General features: G+C 40.4%; 1 protein-coding gene across 7 annotated transcripts in view; it reads left to right on the plus strand.

The window, feature by feature from the left end:
• Positions 1-21736, plus strand: part of AFF2 (AF4/FMR2 family member 2) — a 336322-nt gene that overhangs the window by 285008 nt on the left and 29578 nt on the right. For 4 of the 7 annotated variants that reach the window (XM_027690474.1, XM_027690479.1, XM_027690480.1 and 1 more), the window contains 4 exons: positions 9697-9859; positions 10387-11406; positions 13520-13644; positions 19766-20000. In XM_027690474.1, the coding sequence (XP_027546275.1) occupies positions 9697-9859; positions 10387-11406; positions 13520-13644; positions 19766-20000 (1543 nt within the window). The remainder of the gene's footprint in view (positions 1-9696; positions 9860-10386; positions 11407-13519; positions 13645-19765; positions 20001-21736) is intronic. The other 3 variants (XM_027690476.1, XM_027690481.1, XM_027690477.1) reach the window with 2 other exon arrangements.

Here is a 21736-nt window from a genome sequence, read left to right on the forward strand (position 1 = left end):
GGAATACAGTGTTTGCACACTGCAGATGTTAACTGCCTCTGCCAGGCATCCCAGTTTCTCTCAGCCTGGGTTAAGAAAGCAGGGAGTGTGACACTTCAGGAAGGCATCCAGTGTTACTTCTGGCAATCCCAGTTACTCTTTTCTGTTTAAGTGAAAGCTGGCTCAAACTTGTCCTCAGCCTGCACACAGGCAGTGCAGTCCCTGTGTTTGCAGTGTTTTGATTGACTCCAACAGTCAAGGGGTGCTGAGCACCACCAGCTCCCTCTGGAAGACATGGAACTTCTGTTTGCCCACAAGATCCCAGCAAGTATGTGTGGAAGCTAATAGGATCTTCCCTTTATTTTGGGGTTGATGGAAAAGGCTGAAATATTTTCAGCCAGGTAAGGTTACAGAATTAAAGATGCTCTGTTTCCTTTTGCTGTCATTCAAAATAACAAGCATAGAAAATTCTGTTTAAAATAGATGAGCCTTTTGACTTAAAGGGTTTTCATGTCGAAGATTTAAGATGTCAGGTTTAAACATGACAGTGATAGTATTAGGCAAAGTATGAGAGCAGATACTTGTAGCAACTGTCATTTTTTTCTGACTGTTTATTAATGGTCTTTTGTGATTTATAGTGAATGTTGTGAAGGATCTTCAGGTCCATTTATCACTCAGAGAAGCACCTTTTTTTCCTTAATACCTACGTATGTCATAATTAGGGGTGGATGCTGCTTAAAGATGTAGCTCTGTTCTTAACATAAGAACCATCAAGATGATATTTAATCCTAAGTAGATTTGATACCTTTTTTTAAATCTATAAAGCAATGTATTATATAACTGGCAAAAATCAACAGCATTAAAAGGAGATCATATTAGACAGAAATATACAGAAGGCTTAGATTTTCACTCTAATTGGAGCTTTTTACCCCATTTTAAAATAAATTGTAAGGAAGATACCTTTGTGTCAGCATTCAGTTTTATTAATATTTTACTAGACAGCTTTCCCCTTGTTCAAAAAACAAGTCGTGTGTGCTGAAGTACATCTTTATATCCATGAAAGACTCTGGTGGCATGCCATAAATTCATCATGTGCCTTTAGGAATACTTCTTAAAAAACTATTTCAGAGTAATTGCCCATTATTAATAATGATGATTCCGTTTTACCATTATGGCAGTAGCAGTGAAACAAAGTGTCTACTTGTGGATTTCATTAGTGTCTGTGTACTTCTGCGGCCCCTGTTATTACAACTTAAATCTGATTAACATAAATATGCTTGGAGTCTCACCATACTGAATGTATTAATAGCAGGGAAGAAGTGCCAGGAATCCAGTTATTTTGCCAATTGAATCTCAAAAAGAACGGAACCAGTATTTTGGAGTGCCAGACTGGTTCTGTAACCACATGGTTGTCATTCTTTACAAAGGTGCAGGAGTCATCTCCACAGAGGTGAATTATTTGGGCCTTAGTCATCTGAGTCCATGCCTGTGAGCCACCCCGTGCCTCCAGCACCAATCCTGCCATTTGATGCTTTGTTCAGTGGGTAATGCATGGAGATTGCTACCAGTCTGTGAGCAGCTGAAGCTCATTTAGTAGAATATTACCCAATTTATTCTGACTGTGCTCAGTTTTTACCTCTCCCCTTTCTGTATTGCTGGTTTTCCTCATCGTGCTCCTGATAATGGCCACAGTTGGAGCAATCTTGGGTCTTTTCTGAATAAGGATGGCTTTAACAGACTGCAACAGGCCTTTTTTCCCTCCTCTGGCTTTCAGAGACTCGTGTTCCCAATTCTTCCCCTTTGCTCTGGTCTGAAACTAGTTATACTGCTGATCTGCTCCCAAGGCATTCCCCTGGAAAGGAAATCCTCCAACAGTTTCCTGAGCTTGTGTTGGGATACTTGTACTGTGCACAGGTGTAAATGACTGCGTGTGTGCTGTAAAGCTCTGGAAAATCAGGATATGCCTTTTGGCACCTTTTCAGACTCAGAGGTGTTGTTTTACATGGGGAAAGTAAAAAAATTCCTACTTTCTAATGTTTTCTCACTGCTTGGTTGATCAGGATAGTAAAATTAGCTTTCCTCAGATAACAGATGAGACTGGAAATGTTGAAGAGTTGGAGGTGTCGTATAGATCCATCTGCCCCAGTGTGATTTGGTCCATTGCTCCCAGTTCTCTTCCCACAGGGTTCTGTAAGCTGGATTCTGTTTGCAGTTCCAACTGAAGCAGAACTGAGTTAGAACAAGCAGGGTAGGGGTAGTTCATTTACAGTGTTACATGCCCAAGTTTCTGACGTATATGAATGGGAAACAGACAACACTTTGCTCTTAGAGGTTCACTTTGGATGGTTTTTTTCATGACCACACTTGGACTCTCTGCTGCAGTAAATAAAATGAAAGTGTAAATAACCAACTCATTAAAAACCATTTTATGTTAACTTGAAATTATGAGCAGTAGAGTGGTGAATATGTACTTCTGCACTTCCACAGAAGATTCACAAAGTGCACTAAAAGATGCAGTAGTCCAACATTTCCTTTGTGGAAAATAAAGAAGTTTCTATGTATCAATCCTCATATGTAGCTTGATTTAGTGGGGCAATATGGATATAATAAAATGGTTCCATTTACATCAAATGAGGCCCTTTGGAGTCTCACAGTAAGAGAGAGTATTCTTGTTCTTCCAGAGGCCAGGCAAACAGTAGCACATCAGGCCACAGTACAAATAATGCTCTCTGACACTTGAATCCATTCAGTAAAATATTGTACATCAAAAAGCCTACATACATTGCATCCCCTGAATAATATCATGCTCACAAAATTGTTTCTAAACTCTGAGGTGAGTAGCGTGATTCATGCACATTCATGGATACAATATTGCTTTTAATATGCAAAATCCCCTTCTCTTCCATGTCAAGTGTGTATAACAGTGCTGTGATATTGGAAGGAGAGCCATTTCCATACCAATAGTTCAGAAAGTTTTTTATGTGCACCGTTAGGGATGTGCCATTAAAATTCCTCCTCTTCTGTTTGTTTTTTGTAATGTCACAGGCAGTTTGATGTGTTACACCTGTTCTTTGTTGCAGGTGTCAGAAAGAGTCAGAACTTACTGAGGCCCAGGAATAAAACCTGGAAAAGAGTCAGAACAGGACAGCAGAAACAGTACCATGGTTAAAGTCACATTGCAGATGTATATACACAGTTCCACCTAGGATTTGTGGCTAATGTAATTCTTTATTGGAAGGCTTTGACCTTGTTACGGATTCCTGGCAGCTTTTCCCCACTCTATTCATTACTAATGCAAGCTGTCAATCACTTTAGTTCTGCTTTGACATAGATTGTGGCTCATAGGAGTTAGTTCTGTCATTCTTTTTATTTCTTTCATCTTTCCTATCCTTTTTTATGGTCTTTAAAGCTGGAAGTATAAAAGGGTTATATGTATATGAAAAAAATCTGTTTCAGTAACTCTATCGACCTTGTTATAAACAGTCTTTGATTAAAATATTTACTTTTGAACACAGTAAAATGAGACTGTGGCTTTTTACATGCAACATCTTGTAAATTACCCTCCCCCTCAAAATAAATCAGTACTTCTATTTGCATTACAGTGTTCAGGATTGATACAGGCAGATCAGCTGCCACATCCTGAATAACATATTAGAGAGGTTTTCCCTTTCCATGTGTTTTGACATGAGAGAGCCATCATAAGTGATGTCTTACTACACGTGCTGATGTTAGCTGAGGTAACAATTTCCACACCTTATTTCATTTCATTGACCTGGGTGCTGATTAATATTTTAAAAGCCTTGATACAGGTTTTCAGCTCCTGTGTCAACCCAATCTTTGAAAGTTTAGATTTGAATCCTACCAGCCTGATGATAAATAATTTAATACTAACCAATGGAAAGGGAGTGAACAAATCATTCAGAGCAATCCTTTTCTTTAAAAAGCAATCTAATGGTAGTCATATATAGGTTTGAAGATAAAGATATGAACAATTTATTATAAAAAAAAGGGCAGTTCCCTTTCAAATTAGAAGAGAATATTACTTCCTGATAATGGTGTGAGAATAGAAGAGAAATAAAACTTCATTATTGAACAGTTATGGTATTAAATTCTGACACTAAATATTAATCTGCTAGGTGCTGCTCTGTTATTATCTGCTAGAATAATGAAGCAGCCCTTTTTTATGCAGAATTCAGTGAGTCCAGTAATTCCTAGTAATGCCCATCAGGTTCACAGTTTTTCTGTAGAAATAGACTCTGAAGGAGAGCTTGGGATAGCTTCTGAACAGCTGGAGAGGGTTTGTTCCTCTGTCTCCTCAAATAAAGTGTAGTGAGGGGGAGAACAACAGTATCCCTACAAGAGTGAGTGTTCTGGTAGATGTGGTTGAGTGCACAAAAGTCTTACTCAGAGCTGGGTGCCCAATTTTCAGATTGCCCTGTGCAATCAGACTCTTTGTTCTCAGGAATTTGCATTTTAAATAGACAAGCAAGATTAAGGATAGGCCGCATAGTCTCTCTTTTACTCAGCAGGAGCTGATGCACAGATGTATTTTCTTCTCAAACACAAAGCAAAATTCATCCAAGTCCCAGTCCAGTGCCTCAACAGGAAGATCAACCACTCTGTCAAGTCTGTAGTCATTTTTCCAGCAGAGACCTTGGCCTTTCCAGATTTCATTGGTTGAGTTTTCCCTAAATATAAGCCTGTGCAGTAAAGCATTCTTTGTAGGGTGCTGCTTCTAATGGAAATACATTGCCAGCCTTGATGTACTGTTGACTCACTGGTCAGTTCCCATCTATAATTTCCCACTGCCCAGCAGTGCTCTGCTTTCTCTAAGTTTACATTTTGATTTCTGGGTAGAGCAGTGGAACAAGTGGCCAATTCATCGTTACCCTAAAAAGGAAGGGTTGGAATGAATAAACCTATTGTTGGAGGGCACCATCTATTTGCCAAATTCTCTTCACAGCAATTAACATGACTACATCTAATTGGTAAAAGGTTCAGGGAGATAGCTAAAGACTTGTTAGGAATTTTTGTTCCTTGATGAGTTTTACTGCTGGAGTCTGAATTATAGATTTTTTTTGCATCTGTATTTACAAGGCTAAAAGTTTATTATTTTTCTTATTAGAGGTTAATGAGTTTGAGTATTTCACATTCTCTTTGTTGTAGCTACCAGGTTTAATGTTGAAGATCATTTATTACAAAAGTAGAGTAAATGATATGTTGAAAACAATATAATAGTCTGGATGACAACAAGAACAAAAAAAAGTTTAAGCCACATATCAGGCCTTTAGTTCTCTATGCAGCATAATAATCCAGACACATAATAATGCCATGTCTGCTTTAATTGGCTTTGGAAAAATAACCTATGAATTAAAAACCAGACAAGCTGCAGGGTGACATTTAAATTTAGGCAGATCACTCGTACCAGGGAAATGCAGTGAAAGAAAGATGGTTGGTGTGTGATGAGCTCGATGCAGTTCCTCACCAGGAGCCATCAGCAGCCACACACCTGCAATTCTCAGCTGCTCTGTAGTTAAGCTTGAGCTCAACAAAGGCTGAAAACCACTGGTGAACTGGTGTTTGTCCCATCCTTCAAGGCATTTCTCATCTCATACTTTGTGCCCATCCTGTGCACAATCATGTGCCAAGCAGCACGGGACAGGGGAAGCACTGTGTGCTGCAAAAGCAGAAAAAGGGAGATGGGAGAAAGTGCTGCAGAACAGCTTCCTTCCAAATTTCTGCCAGATAATGCAGGTAGGTCTCTTCTGTCTGCTTCAGTGTCGGGTAGCAGAAAGGAGACCAGCTTACCATCATGCAGGCAACTAGAGACATCATCATGATCTCTGCAGAAGGTGGAGGTCTGGTCCCCCTCCCACCTGTGGTATGGGTGTCACTCCAGTGTCTCTCTTCCCCATGGCACAGGAGAAGCTCCTTGGGAGAGAGGTGAGGCAACCACTGATCCATCTGGCCAGAGCAGTGTGGTCCTTGCTGTCCAGTCACGTGTGCATCTTCCCTCCCAGCCCTGGCCAGGGCTCTGGGTCAGGGCAGGGCACCTCTGACTGCCCTGCAGGATTCAGCTCGAGTGCTGAGAACAGGCCTTGAAAAACGGGGAAAACAAACTTAAAAGGTGGAAAAACTGATGTTTCTGTTAACTGCAGAGAGGCCTTGCACTTAGAGAATGTGACAGGCCCGCACTGAGTATGGGGATGAGTGTAATACCTCTGATGTTTGCTTTGCGTGTTTGGATTGCAAGCTCTTTGGCCCAAGGACTGTGTCTCATCATGTATTTACACAGATCCCAGCACAGCGGGTCACTGGTCTCAGTAGGGGCCTCCAATCTCAAGTGATAATAATGAACTGGCTTTCTTCTAAGTGTTAGTTACCCAAACAATGCTGTGTTCCATTGTGCAGCATTGTTTTTAATAATTTTTTTCAGGTCACATGAAATAAAAACATTGTCCACCCAAACACTGGGGCACAATATGAGTGCTCCTCTCCTGCTGGGAAATAAAAATTCAAGAGTTTCAAATACCAGTGCTTCCTGCCCCCTTTAGTCACTTTGAGGACTTGTGTCTGATGATAAAATGCTTTAAATCCATTTTAAACCTTGTCTAGACTGGCATTCCTTGTCTGGATCTTAGCAACACAACAAAGCTTGCTTTGAAAGTCTCTTTGAGAGCCAACCCCCAGTTCATGTAGTTGATACCTATGTGGAGAAGCCCAGTTTATTTGTATAACAGTTGCTTGAATGCATGTTTGCAGAATCGAGCCCAACATCTTTTAAAACATGATCGAACATTGAAGCTGAAGAAGTCTTTGGGAAGACTGCAAACCAACCTGGTTTTTTAACTAAGAGATGCATTTTATTTAGGGAAAAAAACAGAGAAGGCAATCCAGAATCTCCACTAAACTCATTTTATTGGAAGCAAAGTTGTTTTTTTTTTTTGATGCACTTGTATGTGAAAGGTCTGTGTGGTTTTTTCTTCTGTACTGAACAGCATTATAAGAAGTTGATTGTGCTTGCAGCTATGTACAAGATCTTTCTATCTTTAGTATGGTGAGATGCTAGGAAAGGCATTTTGGGTCTTATCTGATTGTTTTGCAAAGCATACACAGTTGCTCTCAACCCAAACTACATGATGAAAATGAATGCTTCTACTTCAGTAATGAGGATCAGGCAATGATGCCTTCAGCATGAAACTGCCCAGTGTAGCCAAGGCATAATTTTATTATCCCAGATGAAAGACAAATATGACCTCATTGTATTTTGTATGAAAAACATTATTTTGAGCCTGTCTGGTTCCTGCAAGCTTGCTGAGCTGTGTTATTCAGTAATGTTTGGCATATGCTAACTTTTTCTGAGGCTGGTGTGCAGAAGGAAACAAAATAAGGCCAGGTTGGAGCTGCCATCTATTTCCATAGTTTTATTCTTCCCCTTTGAGTTCTTTGTCAGACAGCTGCAGTCTGCCATGGTACAACTCCAGTTGTTTTGTAAGCTGCAGAGGGTTGAACATCTCACCTTCACAGCCCTCTCGCTGCTTGGATTGTGGGAACTGGAGTTTTGGCACCGATTAAACATTAATATTGCCGTGTTCACTTCCATTTAGGAGGAAAACAGAAAGAGAAAAGCTCTCAGGTTAAATTACAACTTCAGTTTTCTGATAATTCCATAAATAATACTTTTTTCAAGGCTGATGCCTCATTTCGGTATGTTAGAATGGAATTGCCGTGTTTGAGTCCTGAGTTTGAGAATCCTTATAGTGTTTTCTAATTTTTTGTTATTATTCTTGGAATTGTTTGCAAAACAAGAAGCTCAGTTTTCATCTACTGTTACTGTTTTCTAAATAGAGAATATAAGACCAAAATTACAATATGTTGAATTGCAAGGCAAACTCCCCTACAAACACATTCCCTTTTTCTCCGCTCGTTTCCTTGTTTACTGTTAAAAAAAAAAAAAGTGAGAAGTGTATTTCCCTACATTTTCTTGAGTTTCAATGTAAAGAAGGGATAAAGGAAGAAATACAAATGCACAAATGGCTTCCAAAAGCAATCACATTAAATACAAAATGTAAGATCCATTGTAATTCATCAATGTTTAGTTTTCCATGATACTTTTGGAAATGCCCATATTTTTTAATTGTCTGTTCTTTGAATTACCTGATACTTCTAGTGGAAATTTTCTAAGTAGCTCTACTTGAGTCAGTTGAGTGAGGAGCCTCTAGAACAATTAAAAAAAAAAAAAAAACAAACAAAAACAACTATATGGACTTAATGAGCAACAAAGTTAGTGATCTGTAGCATTACCCAAGTGAGTAATTTTGTTTCATTAATGCACCCTAAAGCACCAAGCTGTTTTGTCAATGGGCACTGCAGGGCCATTGCAAGGCTCAGAGAGACAGTTGTGTTACCAACCGCGGTGTAAGCAATAGGTTTACCAACAAGGAGGGAGAGAGAAAGTAGCTCAGTGTAGGAAGAAAATTAAAGACCATCTATTATTGTCACGGAAGCCAGTGGCAATACTTGTAAAGATTCTAGCAGAGCAGGGCCACACATCAGTTTGTTATGGCTTTTCCTACTTCCAGTTTCTTGGTTGCTGTGTTTTTTTAAGAGGGCAGCTTGGTGCACAGAGCATCTTGGTTTGAAAGGGGAAGGAAAGCACGTACCTGGCTTACTTGAATCCTTCTTGGAGGAAAGTAGAAAAGCAGATAGCAGAAACAGAGGCAAAGCATTGTAGCTTCTAAGCATCTCTGGATCACTCAATATGGGACACGCACAGCATATGATATATTAAGGTGAAGTATTGAATATCCATAAAGGACTACTAGCAAATAGTGTCAATTTTCAAACACTTTGCTTTGTCAGCTTCACAAATTTAAAATCAATCATCAAAAAGCCTCTGTATAGATCAGCTGAAGAGACATAAAACCTTATGGTTATCTCCCTGACAAAAAAGTTGAAATTAAAGATGAGTTTATAAAGACTCAGACTGGCAGAATTCTGTACTGCTAAAATCTGGGGTCATCCAACCTCTCAGATTAGAAATAAATGCTGAGGAAAAACAATGACACCCAGTGCACTGCTAATAAATACATCTTAGAGGACAGTTGAACACATAGAAAAATAGATTTCACAGAGAGGCTTATTTTCGGCATGAATGCTATTTTCTCACTGCATTATCATAAACATGAGAGGAAAAAAGCTATAAATAAAAAATTCTTGGGCAGTCCCTGAAGACTTGTCAAAAATATGTAGTTTTTGTACACTGCAGTGTAAAAGTATTCATTAAAATTAATTTTTAAAATGCCCTGTCCAATATTAGTTGCCTGATGTCCTTCCTTTGATCATAAATTATAAATGAACTGGCAAAAAATGAAGAAACCATGATTCCATTAATGAATTATTTAAGTGTGATTGTTAGTTTTTGCAGTCATTGGCCTAATAAGTCCAGGCTTGTGACACTGGAGTGTTTCATACTCGAGGGTGATGATGATGGTAATGTTATCAACAATCTCACGTGTCCCATGAATCACAAACCCAAACAGCTCCTTTGGTGGCTCCACGGTGGCACAGCCACTGGAGCTCTCACTGGGTCTGCGCTGCAGGAGAGGGAGGTGGCACTGAGGGCAGTCGGTGTGAACAGAGTTCACTGGGGGGCTCCCCCAAGGCAACACTTTAAAAGAGACAGGAGCACATTAAGAGAGGATCTTCTCCCCACAGCAGCCTGCCAGTGCCAGCGGCACACGCCACCGGCTTGGCCCATTCCAGCGGCGGCTCCGGGAGCTCCAGCGAGTCCGAGAGCAGCTCCGAGTCCGACTCCGACAGCGAGAGCAGCTCCAGTGACAGCGAGTGCAACGAGGAGTCGCGCAGTGCCACGCCAGAGGTAAAGCCACGCTCAGCTCCTCCCCAAGGGGGCTTGAAGGGGGAAGCGTGGAGGGGAGCGAAATCCTGCTCCCTGTTAGGGAGATGTTGGAATTCTGTGCTGTTTGATGCCATTGACTTTTTTTTGCCTTTACAGTTTCACATGTATGACCCACATACTCATTCCAGCTTTTGGAAGAATCTTTCTGGCCTACATTTCAATTGCTTTTGAGAAATATTTAGATTTTTGCCAGTAGCTAGAGAAGATTTTATTGACACAGTATTCAGCTGGGACTAAGGAAAGGCAACATGACAAAACTATGTCTTCAGGGACTAGCTAAACTTTTTAGTTGTATTAAATTTCTCCAGGGCCACATTGTAAACCAGATAAGGAAGCCTAATTAACCATAAATACTCCATAAATACTCCCATAAAACTAGCAGTCACCACTAGTTGACTGAAATAAAAGGGTATGTTAAAAAAAGTCCTCTTTTAAAGGGAAAAGCACTGCTTCTGTCTGAGATTTGTTCCTTGTCATTCAACCTGCAGCCTGAACCCCCCTCAACAAACAAATGGCAGCTGGATAAATGGCTTAATAAAGTGAACCCCCACAACAAGACCATCATCAACAATCAAAATGAGCCCCACAGCGAGACCAGCTCCCAGGCCCAGAGCAACCAGCAGGCCGAAGGGCCAAACAAAGGGAAGCTCAGCAGCAGCCTGCCCCCGAGCGATTCCAAAGACCGGGCGATCCTCAGTCCCATCCGAGAGAAAGCCAAACCGCGGGTTGCCCAGAAAACCCCAGAGGCAAAAAGCTCCAAGCAGAAGTCACCAGCTCATAATGAGCCAACTTCACAAAGGACTACTGGGAAAAAGCAACCCAAAAAGGTAGAAAGGACTTCCAGTGTAGAAGAGTATAACTGGCCCAAACCAAATAATACCAGCAACACTCCCAAAGAAAAAGACACACAGGAACCCCCCGAGCAGCCAAAGGTTCGAACTAAAGCAGCAGTTGGGAAGACAGCTCCAAGGAAAGAACCACGGACTAGCACAGGTCTCACTTCAGAGAAGAAAAAGTACAGAGGCCCCAGCAAAATTGTCCCCAAGTCCCGGGAATTCATTGAAACGGATTCATCTACTTCTGACTCAAACACAGACCAGGAGGAGAGCTTGCAGGCTAAAGTGTTGCCAGCCTGCACTGGGTCTGGCAGCAGCGTCAAAGTGAAGGACTCTGGCAGTAACATCCTCAGCGTAAGTAGTTTAACGAGCAATGGCAGCAACACGTCCATTGACCAGACCAGCAACGACCTGGAGGAGCAGCTCTTTTCTCCCATCCCAATCGTACAAAACGAACTTCTGTCCCCACTGAGAGAATACGAAGAACTCAAATTTCTGTGGGTGAAAATAGACCTCAGTTTACTCTCTAGGATACCTGGACAGGAGCCTTTTGAGACCACACCTGTGAAAAGTGAACCAAGAGAGGCAAATGTGAAACACAGGCGGCCATCTCGAGAGTCCCCTACCCCAGCAGCTGAAAAACCCTCCATAAAATCCAAAAGGAAACACAAGGTAAGTTGTTTTCATTGTTTAGAGGAAAACAGTGAGTTTCTGAGAACTCTCTGGGTCAGGACCACAGCCAGTGATTCCTCACTGCACCTGCAGCAGGGCTGTGGGGAGGCATCACAGCACTGAGGCTTTATTGGTTTTACAAAGGACAGACACTTACGAGTACACTACAAATTAACATCAGAAACTAGTAAAAAGCAAACCCCAGCTGACAAAATCAATAAACAATGTATTTTTTTGAGATTTGTCTTACAAGCTTTTTCACTGTATTTGCTCAGTTACCTATTAATTTCCAGTGTTCTGTAATCTGCAGAAAGATCAAAATTATGAGTTCTTATTAGTACAGGTTCAGCCATACTCAGAAAATGTGACTTCTGTTTGGAAGGCATTATGAATTAAGATTAAGGCGTTTCACCACTGGCTTAAACAGTCATGGATTCATGAAAGTCAGTGGAATGGTGCTTGTTTATGCTCCTGGTGAATTTAGTTTTATATTGTTTTGTGGTATAAACAAGTGCGATTCGTAGAAATATAATTTGCCTAACTAGCTACTGCCTCTACACGACTACCTCAAAAAGCAAATATATTTTGACTGAAGGCATTGTGTTTTATCATGTGCTTTAAGTTATTTATGCCCAAGGGTATCCTGTCTTGTGGGATGTGACGTTGCACTTCAAACTAAATGTGTTTTCAGAAAAAAACCTGAAGTTTTATATCATAACTGAATTTTTGTAGTCAGTTTTCCCATCTGAAATGCTTGTGCTCTGGTCTGTCTGAGAGAAGTCATCATCGCGTATTTTATTTATACCCCAAATTTTACAAATCATTGTGAATGTGACTTCAGCTGTCTGTTCTAGTGGACTTCTTGAAATCCTGAGTTTGAGCAGTCCAGTGGTAGGAGAGAGTTAATACAAGAAAAAAACGGAAGATGCCAGGCAGACACAGGGTCTGCTCCCCTGCCTACATGAGTCACTGCACTGGCTCCTTCCCTGTTGAATTAAGTGGAAATAATCACATGAGTAAACTCAGCAGGTTTTTATTCAATTTATATTCTAGCTGTACACTAAAGGCAGAGATGTAAGAAGGAAGGAGAAAAGAAGAGGAGAAGGAAGTATAAATGTCCATGCTTATGTGTATGTATAAGTACACCAGGGTGCATATTAACTGTACAAAAAAATTCTTGCTGGGAAACTTAGTGGAGTGTCTGTATGATAGAGAAGGAATCTTGCCTAAAACACACAAGTGTAGTATTGGCAACTAAACTGAGAGTTCCCAGGAGATAAAAAAAATAACGGGTTATATGAAAGTTGGAACCTCCTAATTTCATTAACCGAGACTGTGAATCAGAAAGTAACAAAATGCGCAATCTTGCTCTGGGCCTGTGCAAACATAAGCTGGGCTCTGAATCAGCCCCTTCAGTTGCAGTATGATTGTTCATTGCTACCCAAGGGGAAACAAGCCAATTAGGATGACTTGAGGGTATATCAACAGTTAAAGCAGGGTAGGGAGAGACTGATTTGCGTTTCTAAATCATGCTATTAAAAGATTTATTTTAGCCATCTACTAGTGGACTTGAAGGCTGATATGAAGGTTCCAGTGACAGAACAATAATCAGCTTTGCTTGTATCATCCTAGTTCAGGCACAAAAGTCATGCATCAGGGAGTCTTCCAAAGCAAATTTAAACGAGCTGTTACAGTTAATGACTACCCCAGCTCAGTCCTGTACTCTTAGTCCTGTGAGGAATACTTACTCAGGGAAGTTTTCCCATCAGCTTCCCATCAGGTCAATGAGTAAAAGCTATTTACTTGAGTAAGGTTTGGTGCTATCTAGTCATTGCATCTGAATTATTAATTAAGTTCCAATGCACTACAGAAGATAACTTCAGCACATGAGACATTTTGCTTCCTAATTATCTGCTACATCACTTGTTATATAACTTCATGTCATGTTTGGAGCAGGTTTAGCCCTGATTTCCAGTGATTTTCGTTTCTCTTAAACCAGTATTTTAACTGCTGCTACTATAAAGGAAATCCAGAGATTCCTGAGATCCTCTTAGTGGCCAGTGAAGTTGTGCATAAATGCTGGATCTTTTATGCTCTATCTTTTTTATTAAAGCAGACAGAAGGCCTGGATACCTTTGTTGAAAGCAAGAAGCCGCGCTTGGAGGACCCTCCAGCTTCATGCCTGCTCCCACCTTGTATCTCTCCGATACCGAACCACAGAATAACCAGCACTAAAGAGTAAGTTCTATTTTTTGACATAACATTCATGAGGGATTTCACAGTACTGTTCTCTAAATGTCTTTGGTGTAGATGGGCTTTATAGCCCATAAGCATAAGTGACACAGCATTGGTATTCCTTTCCATCAGGAATAGAATCCATATGGTTTTGTCCATCCTTCCAATGGACTGCAGGAATTCATCATGCTGCCACAATCCTGGTGTACTCTTCAACCCACACATTGCATTCTCTCAGTGTTCTTTCTTGCCTCGATCATCTTTAACCTCTGTGGACAGAGAATCCCACTAAAAGTGGGATTTGTTTGATTGCCTGGAATTTATTTTTTAAATCATTTTCATAAGAGACAGTTCTCAGTTTTATTGAATGAAATAGCGACTTTGCCACTCCGTTAAGCAGCTCTTATTCTTTTAGCTGTGTATACAGAAGTGCCAGGGGTGACCATCCTAAATGTTTCAGACATACGTGCTCTGTGTTTCAGCAGACATACCATCTGATAAGTTTGTGTCTTTTGGACTGTCTTACATGGCTATAATGCTTGAGCAAACAGGTGTCACCTGAATAATGATTCTGATTATAGAGCCACAAGATAAACATTCTGTAAATAACCAAAGAGTCCAATTCCCTTCTGTTACAATTTTGTGCTTTTATGGTTTTGAGATGAGGCACTTCTTTCTGCTTTACACTGGGACAAGCAAAAAATCAAAATCAAAATGTGCTTCTGAAAACAATTTGAGGGTAGTAGTAGTTAAATTTAGATAAACTATTTATGAAATAGCACACTAATTTTAAAACCCTTGAAGAAGGTTGACCATCATTTTGTTTATACTGGTGTAATTACAGAGTAACTTCAGTCCTTGAACTAACCTCTCATTCTGCCACTGAGAAAATCAGAGTTGGAGTCTGGAAAAGGCAGATGAGTTGAAAGTTTCAATGTCATCTGTAACGTGTTGCACATTTGATAAACATCCTGATGGGTGTTGCCACATTATCATTGCTAGAAACACAATGAACAGAGATATATTGCAGAAGGAATCAAGGATTATCCATCCCCAACACCTCCACAATCCATTAAAAAAAATCTTTCTATTCTTGTCACCAGCAGGCCCTAAGGATCCACCCCCAACCTGATGTTTCTTAATTTGAGCTTGTTTTCCAGGTCATTAATTTGATTCCTCAGAGCTTTCAAGCCTTTGGTATTCTCTGTTAAAACATAATTGTGTCCATCAATAGTTATTTCCATATGCTAGTTTTTTCTCTCATCTGCCTCAAGTTTTGAAACACAATTTCCTGACTTTTTCACCACAGTAACTGAGATGTGGCTCACACTGCAGTTGTTATTAGTGTCTTCTGAATTTGCTTGAAACAAATGCAATATTTTTTGATAATTCAGGTTTTCAACCCCCAGAGACGTGCAACTGAGTGTAGATCATTGTATTTCCCAAAAGATCAGGGAGCTGGATGAATTGTATGAAGACAAAGTTCTAGAGAGCCCCAGATTGTTTTTAAGCAGTCAGGAATGGTTCTCTTCTCCAGAGGGTAAAGTTTTAAGGGAAGGCAGAAGAAAGTCCACTGTTCAAGGTCATGGGGAAGAATAACACTTCAGGGGTAAAAGGTTGAAAGACAAGCTTTGCCATTTGCTCCTTTATTCCCAAAGGTTCTAAATTTTCTTTCAGAACTCTTAAGTCTCTACATAAGGACTTTGAGAAACGAGAGTGATTCAGCTACAGGTGTGGTGATCTTCATCCCTTAAGAAGGTGTTAAGTTCCAAGATGTTCTCACTCAGTAGGAACCTTAGGTCCCTCCCTTTAGAACTTGACCCCTGTGCCAACAAGCCAAGTTCCCCAAGGCAGATTTCAGAGATTATCATTGGGCTTTTTTATAGGTACAAGGGTGTTTTGACAGAAAGACCATGATCTCTGGGCCAAAATTCGGAGACATTCAGGAGTCTGGAGGAATCAGGGAAAGAAAGGTCACAGCTGTGCTTTTGCAGCTCCTGTTGGCTGCCTTGCTATGGTTTAGGCATTTGGATACATTTCTCTCATAATCTTTCCTTAAATATATGGGCTCAGTAAAGCAAGAAAAGATGCACAATTAATTTTTAAAGGGTCACATGTCTAATAAGGCAATTAAATGCCTAATTTCCACAAGTTTCTATGACTACACATACTGTTTGAGTGTAGAAATTTCAAATAAGTTATGAGCTTAAAAGGCATTTGCACAACCAAAGAGTGGGTTTGTATTATGTAGTCATTGCATAAGGCATAGTTATCTCCCTGTTTGTTCCTTCCCTCACACACTCTGGGGCTGATGCCTTTTCCTAAATCTGACCTGACACTTAAAATATAACTATTCGTACTATTACCACTGTATTTTCCTTATTTCTGATACTTCCTAGCAAATGAAGGAATAGATGATTCAGTGTTTTGTCCAATTCATAGTAATATCTTGAAGCGCTGCTTCAAGGCTGAATTTTTGTCAGATCAGCTGCCTGCTTTGCAGCAGAGGATTATTTATTTATATTTACTTGCTTGCCAGAGCAATTTTAATTTAAGCATTAATTGTATTTGCTGCTGAATACCTTTAATATCTGAATAATTGATCGGTAGACCCAGGCTAGACAGAGCACTGTTCACCAACATTTGGCTGTTTGTAGCAACACAGAGAGTTATTTGGTGATGCAAACTGTGAGTCTGAATTTCAGACTGGACTCATACCAGTGAATCATGCCCACCATCTAGCAGGCATGCTGGAAGTCTGTCTGAGGCAAGCATTTCTGCCTGTTTTTCAAGATTTCCTGTTCCCTTTTGTTTGACCTTTAGCTGAAGATGCACCTGTACTTGGCAATAAATATTAGCCAATCCCTTGGGGAGTCAGAGCAGCGTTCATTGGGGTTCCTTCGTGGCAGAGGCAGCCTTCACATCTCTGACAATGACTTCAGCTTCACTCAGCTGCTGCCATTTGGTCCAAGCTAATGTGGGAGTGACCTTTCCCTGTGAACCCCCTGCAGAAAGTCAGATACATCATCAATGTGCAGCATTTTATTGTGGACCAGGGGAGCAGAGGCAAAGGAGAGCCAAGTGACTGGTATAGATAGTGGCTTTGTCTCACTAACAGGCCAGAGATACCACTGCATACCACAAGGAGTGGATAAAGAAAGAGCAAAGAAAGGCAGCTTGAAATGTGAGAGTAGCTGGAAATTCTCCCTTCTTCATGCACTGACCTCTCCTTGCCTGCTTGCTTGCTTTCAAAAAAACAAACCAGGATGAAAAAAAAAAAAAGCAGATGGGAAACCTTCTACTTCCTTGATAATTGGCCTTTTCAGACACAAAAGATTAAACCCTGCAGCCACAAGACCATCAGTTCTGCTTGTAGTTTTTCCTTGCACTTTTATTGTGTTTCTCCCTAGATTTTAAATATATTTTAACTAACAATCATGTCAGCAAATTAAACCATTGAGTCTCGGTAATTATTGCAATAAATTCATTCAAAATTAGTGATTACTGCAATCAAAGACCAGTTTCTTAGGCCATTAACAGCCCAAAGCGAAGTGACAATCTGGTTAACTGCTGGTAACAACCTATTTCATGGAGGTTATTGTTAACATAAATGCTTTAGAGTAAATCTGAGGGAGGTAACATTGCTAAATAAATTATCATCTTAATTCCTGCAAAACCTCATAGGATTAAGTGGGCAATAGCAGAAGAAAATAAAAAAAACCAGACATAATTATAACTGCATTGTTGCGGGGGTTAATGTAGAAAAATATCCTCTGGTGCATTTTCCTTTGTGGTTAAGTCTTCCCACCCACAGAATGACTTGTGTTCTAGAGCTGAGTAGCTGCACCTATGCCTTGGTTTGCTCCATCTTATATTTGAGTCCAAAGATAAAGTGAACTGGTGAAATTTTAAGTAGTGAAGTTTTAATCATGGCACCTGCAGCCTTCTTATTTTTTTATTGTACTACCCTCTTACCCTCCAGCTCTGTGTAGCAGCTGAGGAATGTTGCATCAGTTGCTTTACATGTATCTTAAATTTCCCCATGCAGTGGTAGACTCTGTGGACAGAGAATTAGCCGCAAAAATAGCCACGGGTGTGCTGAGGAACCTCACTTGTGGTGTAGGGTCAGATCCTGAAGGGGACTTGTTCAGTGCCTCTCGTTCTGTGTTTCTTCAGATGAGTTTGAGATAGAGCTGCAGACTCAGTTGTTGTCCCCTTTGCAGAGCTGTCCCGGGGAGAAAGAAGAGCTCCACACTCATCTGTGCACAGTGGCACAGAAAACAGCTTTGCTCTGTGCTCCCACCCATGCATGCATGTTCAGGGTTCCCTGGGAAGGGCATGTGTTTGGGAGGCAGAGGGTTTGGGTTCTGCTCCTGGGTATTTCATTAACTTTGTCTGCTTTGCCTCTGTACAACCCAAGAACACATGCATGCTTTGTCAGGGCAGTGCTTACCCTCCTTTGGAAAACTTTCCTCTGGAAAGAGTTCAGAGTGTTATTGTGCTATAACTATGGTAACTTGTCTGAGTTCCAAAATGCCCTTTGGGGGTCAGAAAGCTAACAGATGGAGCTTTGAGTGAGAACTTTCTGGAGGACATATTGCAGGACCACATGTGCATAAAATCAGTCTCCTCGAAGAACTGCCAGCCTGTTCCAACATGGTTGCTTTCCTTTGATCTTCTTCGGGCCCATGTGTTTTCCAAGCAGGACAGCATCCATCCCTGTCCTAATGTAAGGCAATATGAATTCTGGGCTCATTTTATTTCTTCATCTGAAGATCTTTAATATCAGAGACTTTCAAATAAGATATTTTTAACCCTGCTTCAGTTGAATTAAAATAGTTTTGGGTAGACAAGCTATAAAACCTGAAACATGAGGAGTTCGTTTGATTTCACTCTGTGATTTCACAGACAGGCTAAAATATTTCAGTATCACCAAAGGCCCAAAGTAGGGGAATGACCAAAGCAGGTGTAGATATTGATACTGTCGATGAAACTGCAGAAGAGGCCAGACTGAAATGAGAGAGAGAGCTCCAAAATAAGGAGTAAGGAAACCTGGGTTTTCTCCTCTTTTCCTGTTACGGTAAGGCAAAGTAGATCTATAATTCCTGACACTGACTGAAAGTGTGAACAAAACATAAATTCTTGTTGACTTAATTTGTTATTGAAATTTTAGTCAATAATCATGAAAAGTAAATGATCATGTAGTGCAATATTAGATGTCTAACAAAAGATTAAAATTCAGGTTATCTTCATTGACTGAGCTGGGACAGTACCTGAAATAAAAATCTATGAGTAGATTAACATGTTAAACAGTCAGTGGGTTGTTGGGTTTGGATTTTTCTTTCTTGATGAATTGGAGTGGAAAAAGGTCTCCCAGGCTTTTTTTTTGGTTTTAGTGTGTATCACAGCTGCCATTTCTAGCCAGCTAACAATTTCTGTACATAAAACAGACAATAGATTATCATATTACTTGAGCTTTCATGTCGAAACCACATTCATTTTCTGAATCACGTTCAATTCATCAGCCAATATTTGCTCAAGAGCTTTTGCCAGCTACAATGTATCATTTTAATATAGTGTTGAACATTGGTTTTATTCTAGAGGTTAAATAATTATTATCTTGTTATTGTTACGATTATCATTTTGCAGTTGTTTCTTTTTTTGGTTCTCGTGCCGTGTGCTATTTGGGTTTTTTGCAAAGGTTGCTTATGTGGGCCCTAATCCACCTCTTAAAAAGATGCTTAATGTTAAAAACATAAATAGTCATACTTGATGTCAAAGGAAATAACCCTGTGCGTAAAACTTTCCAGCACTTTGCTGAGTCAGAACCTCTATGACCTCTCAAATGAAGACTGACTCAAATTAGCATTTAAATTGAGTGCAATTTGTACTAATGCACTGCAAGTTGTCCTCCAGAGCAGAAGGGTTCTGCAGCCATTGAAACGACAGAGGCAGCTCTTGTGTTGTCCCTGCCTGTCCCCTTGTGACTCACCTGGTAGAGCAGGGAGACTGCAGGACAGATTTGAGGGTACAGCTGGCTTCCCAGTGAATAAAACCTAGAGCATTGTGCTGTGGAGGATTAACCAAGGTTCTTGAAGTGCAGCTGGTTTTATCTGTGTCCCAGGAGCAGTGGTAGCTCAGTGAAGAAGGTGACAAAGAAAAGAGAAGAGAAGCTGTTCCCTCCTCCGTTATCCCCGCTCTTGGATGAGCCTGTGCACCGGCGGCACAGCAGTGACAACAGCTCCTTCAGCCAAGAGACCACTGTCACAAACACCTCCCAGACCAGCAGCTCTTCCTCCTCTGTCTCTAAACACAGAAAGAATGAAAATAAATCCTCTTCTAACTCCAAAGGAATCTGTGTAAGTAACCAGCCTCGCTTGCGGGAAGTGAACAAGATAAAATAAAGTTAACTTAGCTTTGTTCTATTTGATTTTTTTTTCCCCCCACAGCATCTATTTCTAAATGCTTAGGTAGCCACACTCAAGGGCAGTGAGTAGTAGAGCAAGGCATAAGCAACTCTTGCAAGTTCCATTTTTAGGTCAGCGTTAGGCATCTATGTGGTGTTGTCTATCACCGGGTCCCTGAGCCTCAGAGAAGAGCCTTTGCAGCCACCAATTAGCTGGAATTAGTATTAACTATGTAGCTGCAACACACACATTTTGAAAATAAAACTTTAGGACTATCACCTGAATAATTGTCCCAAATTCTCAGCCAGAAATAGGCACTGTAGTTCTACTGAATATTGCGGCCTAAACTAAACAGACAAAAAAAAATCTAACAAAAAGCTAATTGTCCATGGCACACTCAGCATGTTAATATCCTCTCTCAGGTTTGCAGGCTCCCAGCAGCAAGGTTTATTTACACCTAATCTCCATGAATGATGTATAAGCTTTTAGATACCATGTAAATAGGGTTTCCCCCCCCCAGAAAAACATCATTCTGTCAGGGCCATCTCCCCATCAATGGCTTTCATATAGACAATTCCTTCCTGCTTGCTTTTCACCAGATTCAGATGGCTTTTTGCTGAAAACACCTGAAAAAGAGCCAAAACTACATAGGAAATTCATTAAAACAAAGTACAATTTTATATCAGTTTGTCCTCCTCTTTTTAGCTTAAACAGGGAAACATTAGGATTTTGGCCCATTTTAGAAAACAATCCTCCCTCAAGAGTTTCAAACACATCATTTAGTATCAAACTGTATCTTAGTATCGCTGTCAAGATTAAAAGACAAGAAGAGAATTCTGCCACAGAAAAGGACATGCACAGCCCCATTTTTCACAGTTCACCACTTTGTGAGAGGTTGTTACCCTGCACTGTAATAGTAAAACTCACGAGCTGCATTGGATCATAGGTGACAAATCGCTTCACCTTATTCATTCATCCCTGTTGCTTTCTGATATCATTGTGTCACTTCAAGCTGCGACAATAATACACACGCCTTCAACTGAAATCAATGCCAAAATGAACTGCATATGTCAGCAAATAAACAATGCTATGTAAACAGCAGGGCCTCTTCCTCTCATCCCAGCATCTCTAGTCAGATTTATCCTTGGTTAATCTGTTACCTTGATACATGAAATATTTTTCCTCTAAATAATTTTCTCCAAATAAATTTCCTCTAAAATTCTTTCCTTAGTTCATTGGTTCGTCTGTAATTTAGTTTATCTGGTTGTGGACCAACCTTGCAAGTTGCAATTGCCTGATTTAAATGCTTCTGTTATGCTTATGGTTTTAATCAAAGTCACAACTCCTGACTTCTGCTTTCCATTCTTCTCTCTGTAACAAGAGTGCGGGAATTGTTCCCTGATGAAATCCAAGCTGACTCTTCAGTCACCCTAACAGTTAGCTCCTAATAATATAGAAAAAAATGTTATGTTAATGATACACCTTGAAGAAAATGGAGTTTACATCCAGCCCTCCTGCATTAGATTTCCTCACCCTTGCTTTAACCAGTGTCTCTAGTCAGTAACATTGTGATATCAACTTGAAAATTACACCTTAAAGTGTAAGTTATTGAATTCAGGTGAGGACTCAGGAGTGCAGTCATGCTTCCTAATTAACATGTTAGACTCATGTTGTGAAGAATGGAAGGG

This window comes from Neopelma chrysocephalum, unplaced genomic scaffold, assembly GCF_003984885.1.
Source record: "Neopelma chrysocephalum unplaced genomic scaffold, ASM398488v2 Primary Assembly neopelma1_81, whole genome shotgun sequence".
Lineage (NCBI taxonomy): Eukaryota > Metazoa > Chordata > Aves > Passeriformes > Pipridae > Neopelma > Neopelma chrysocephalum.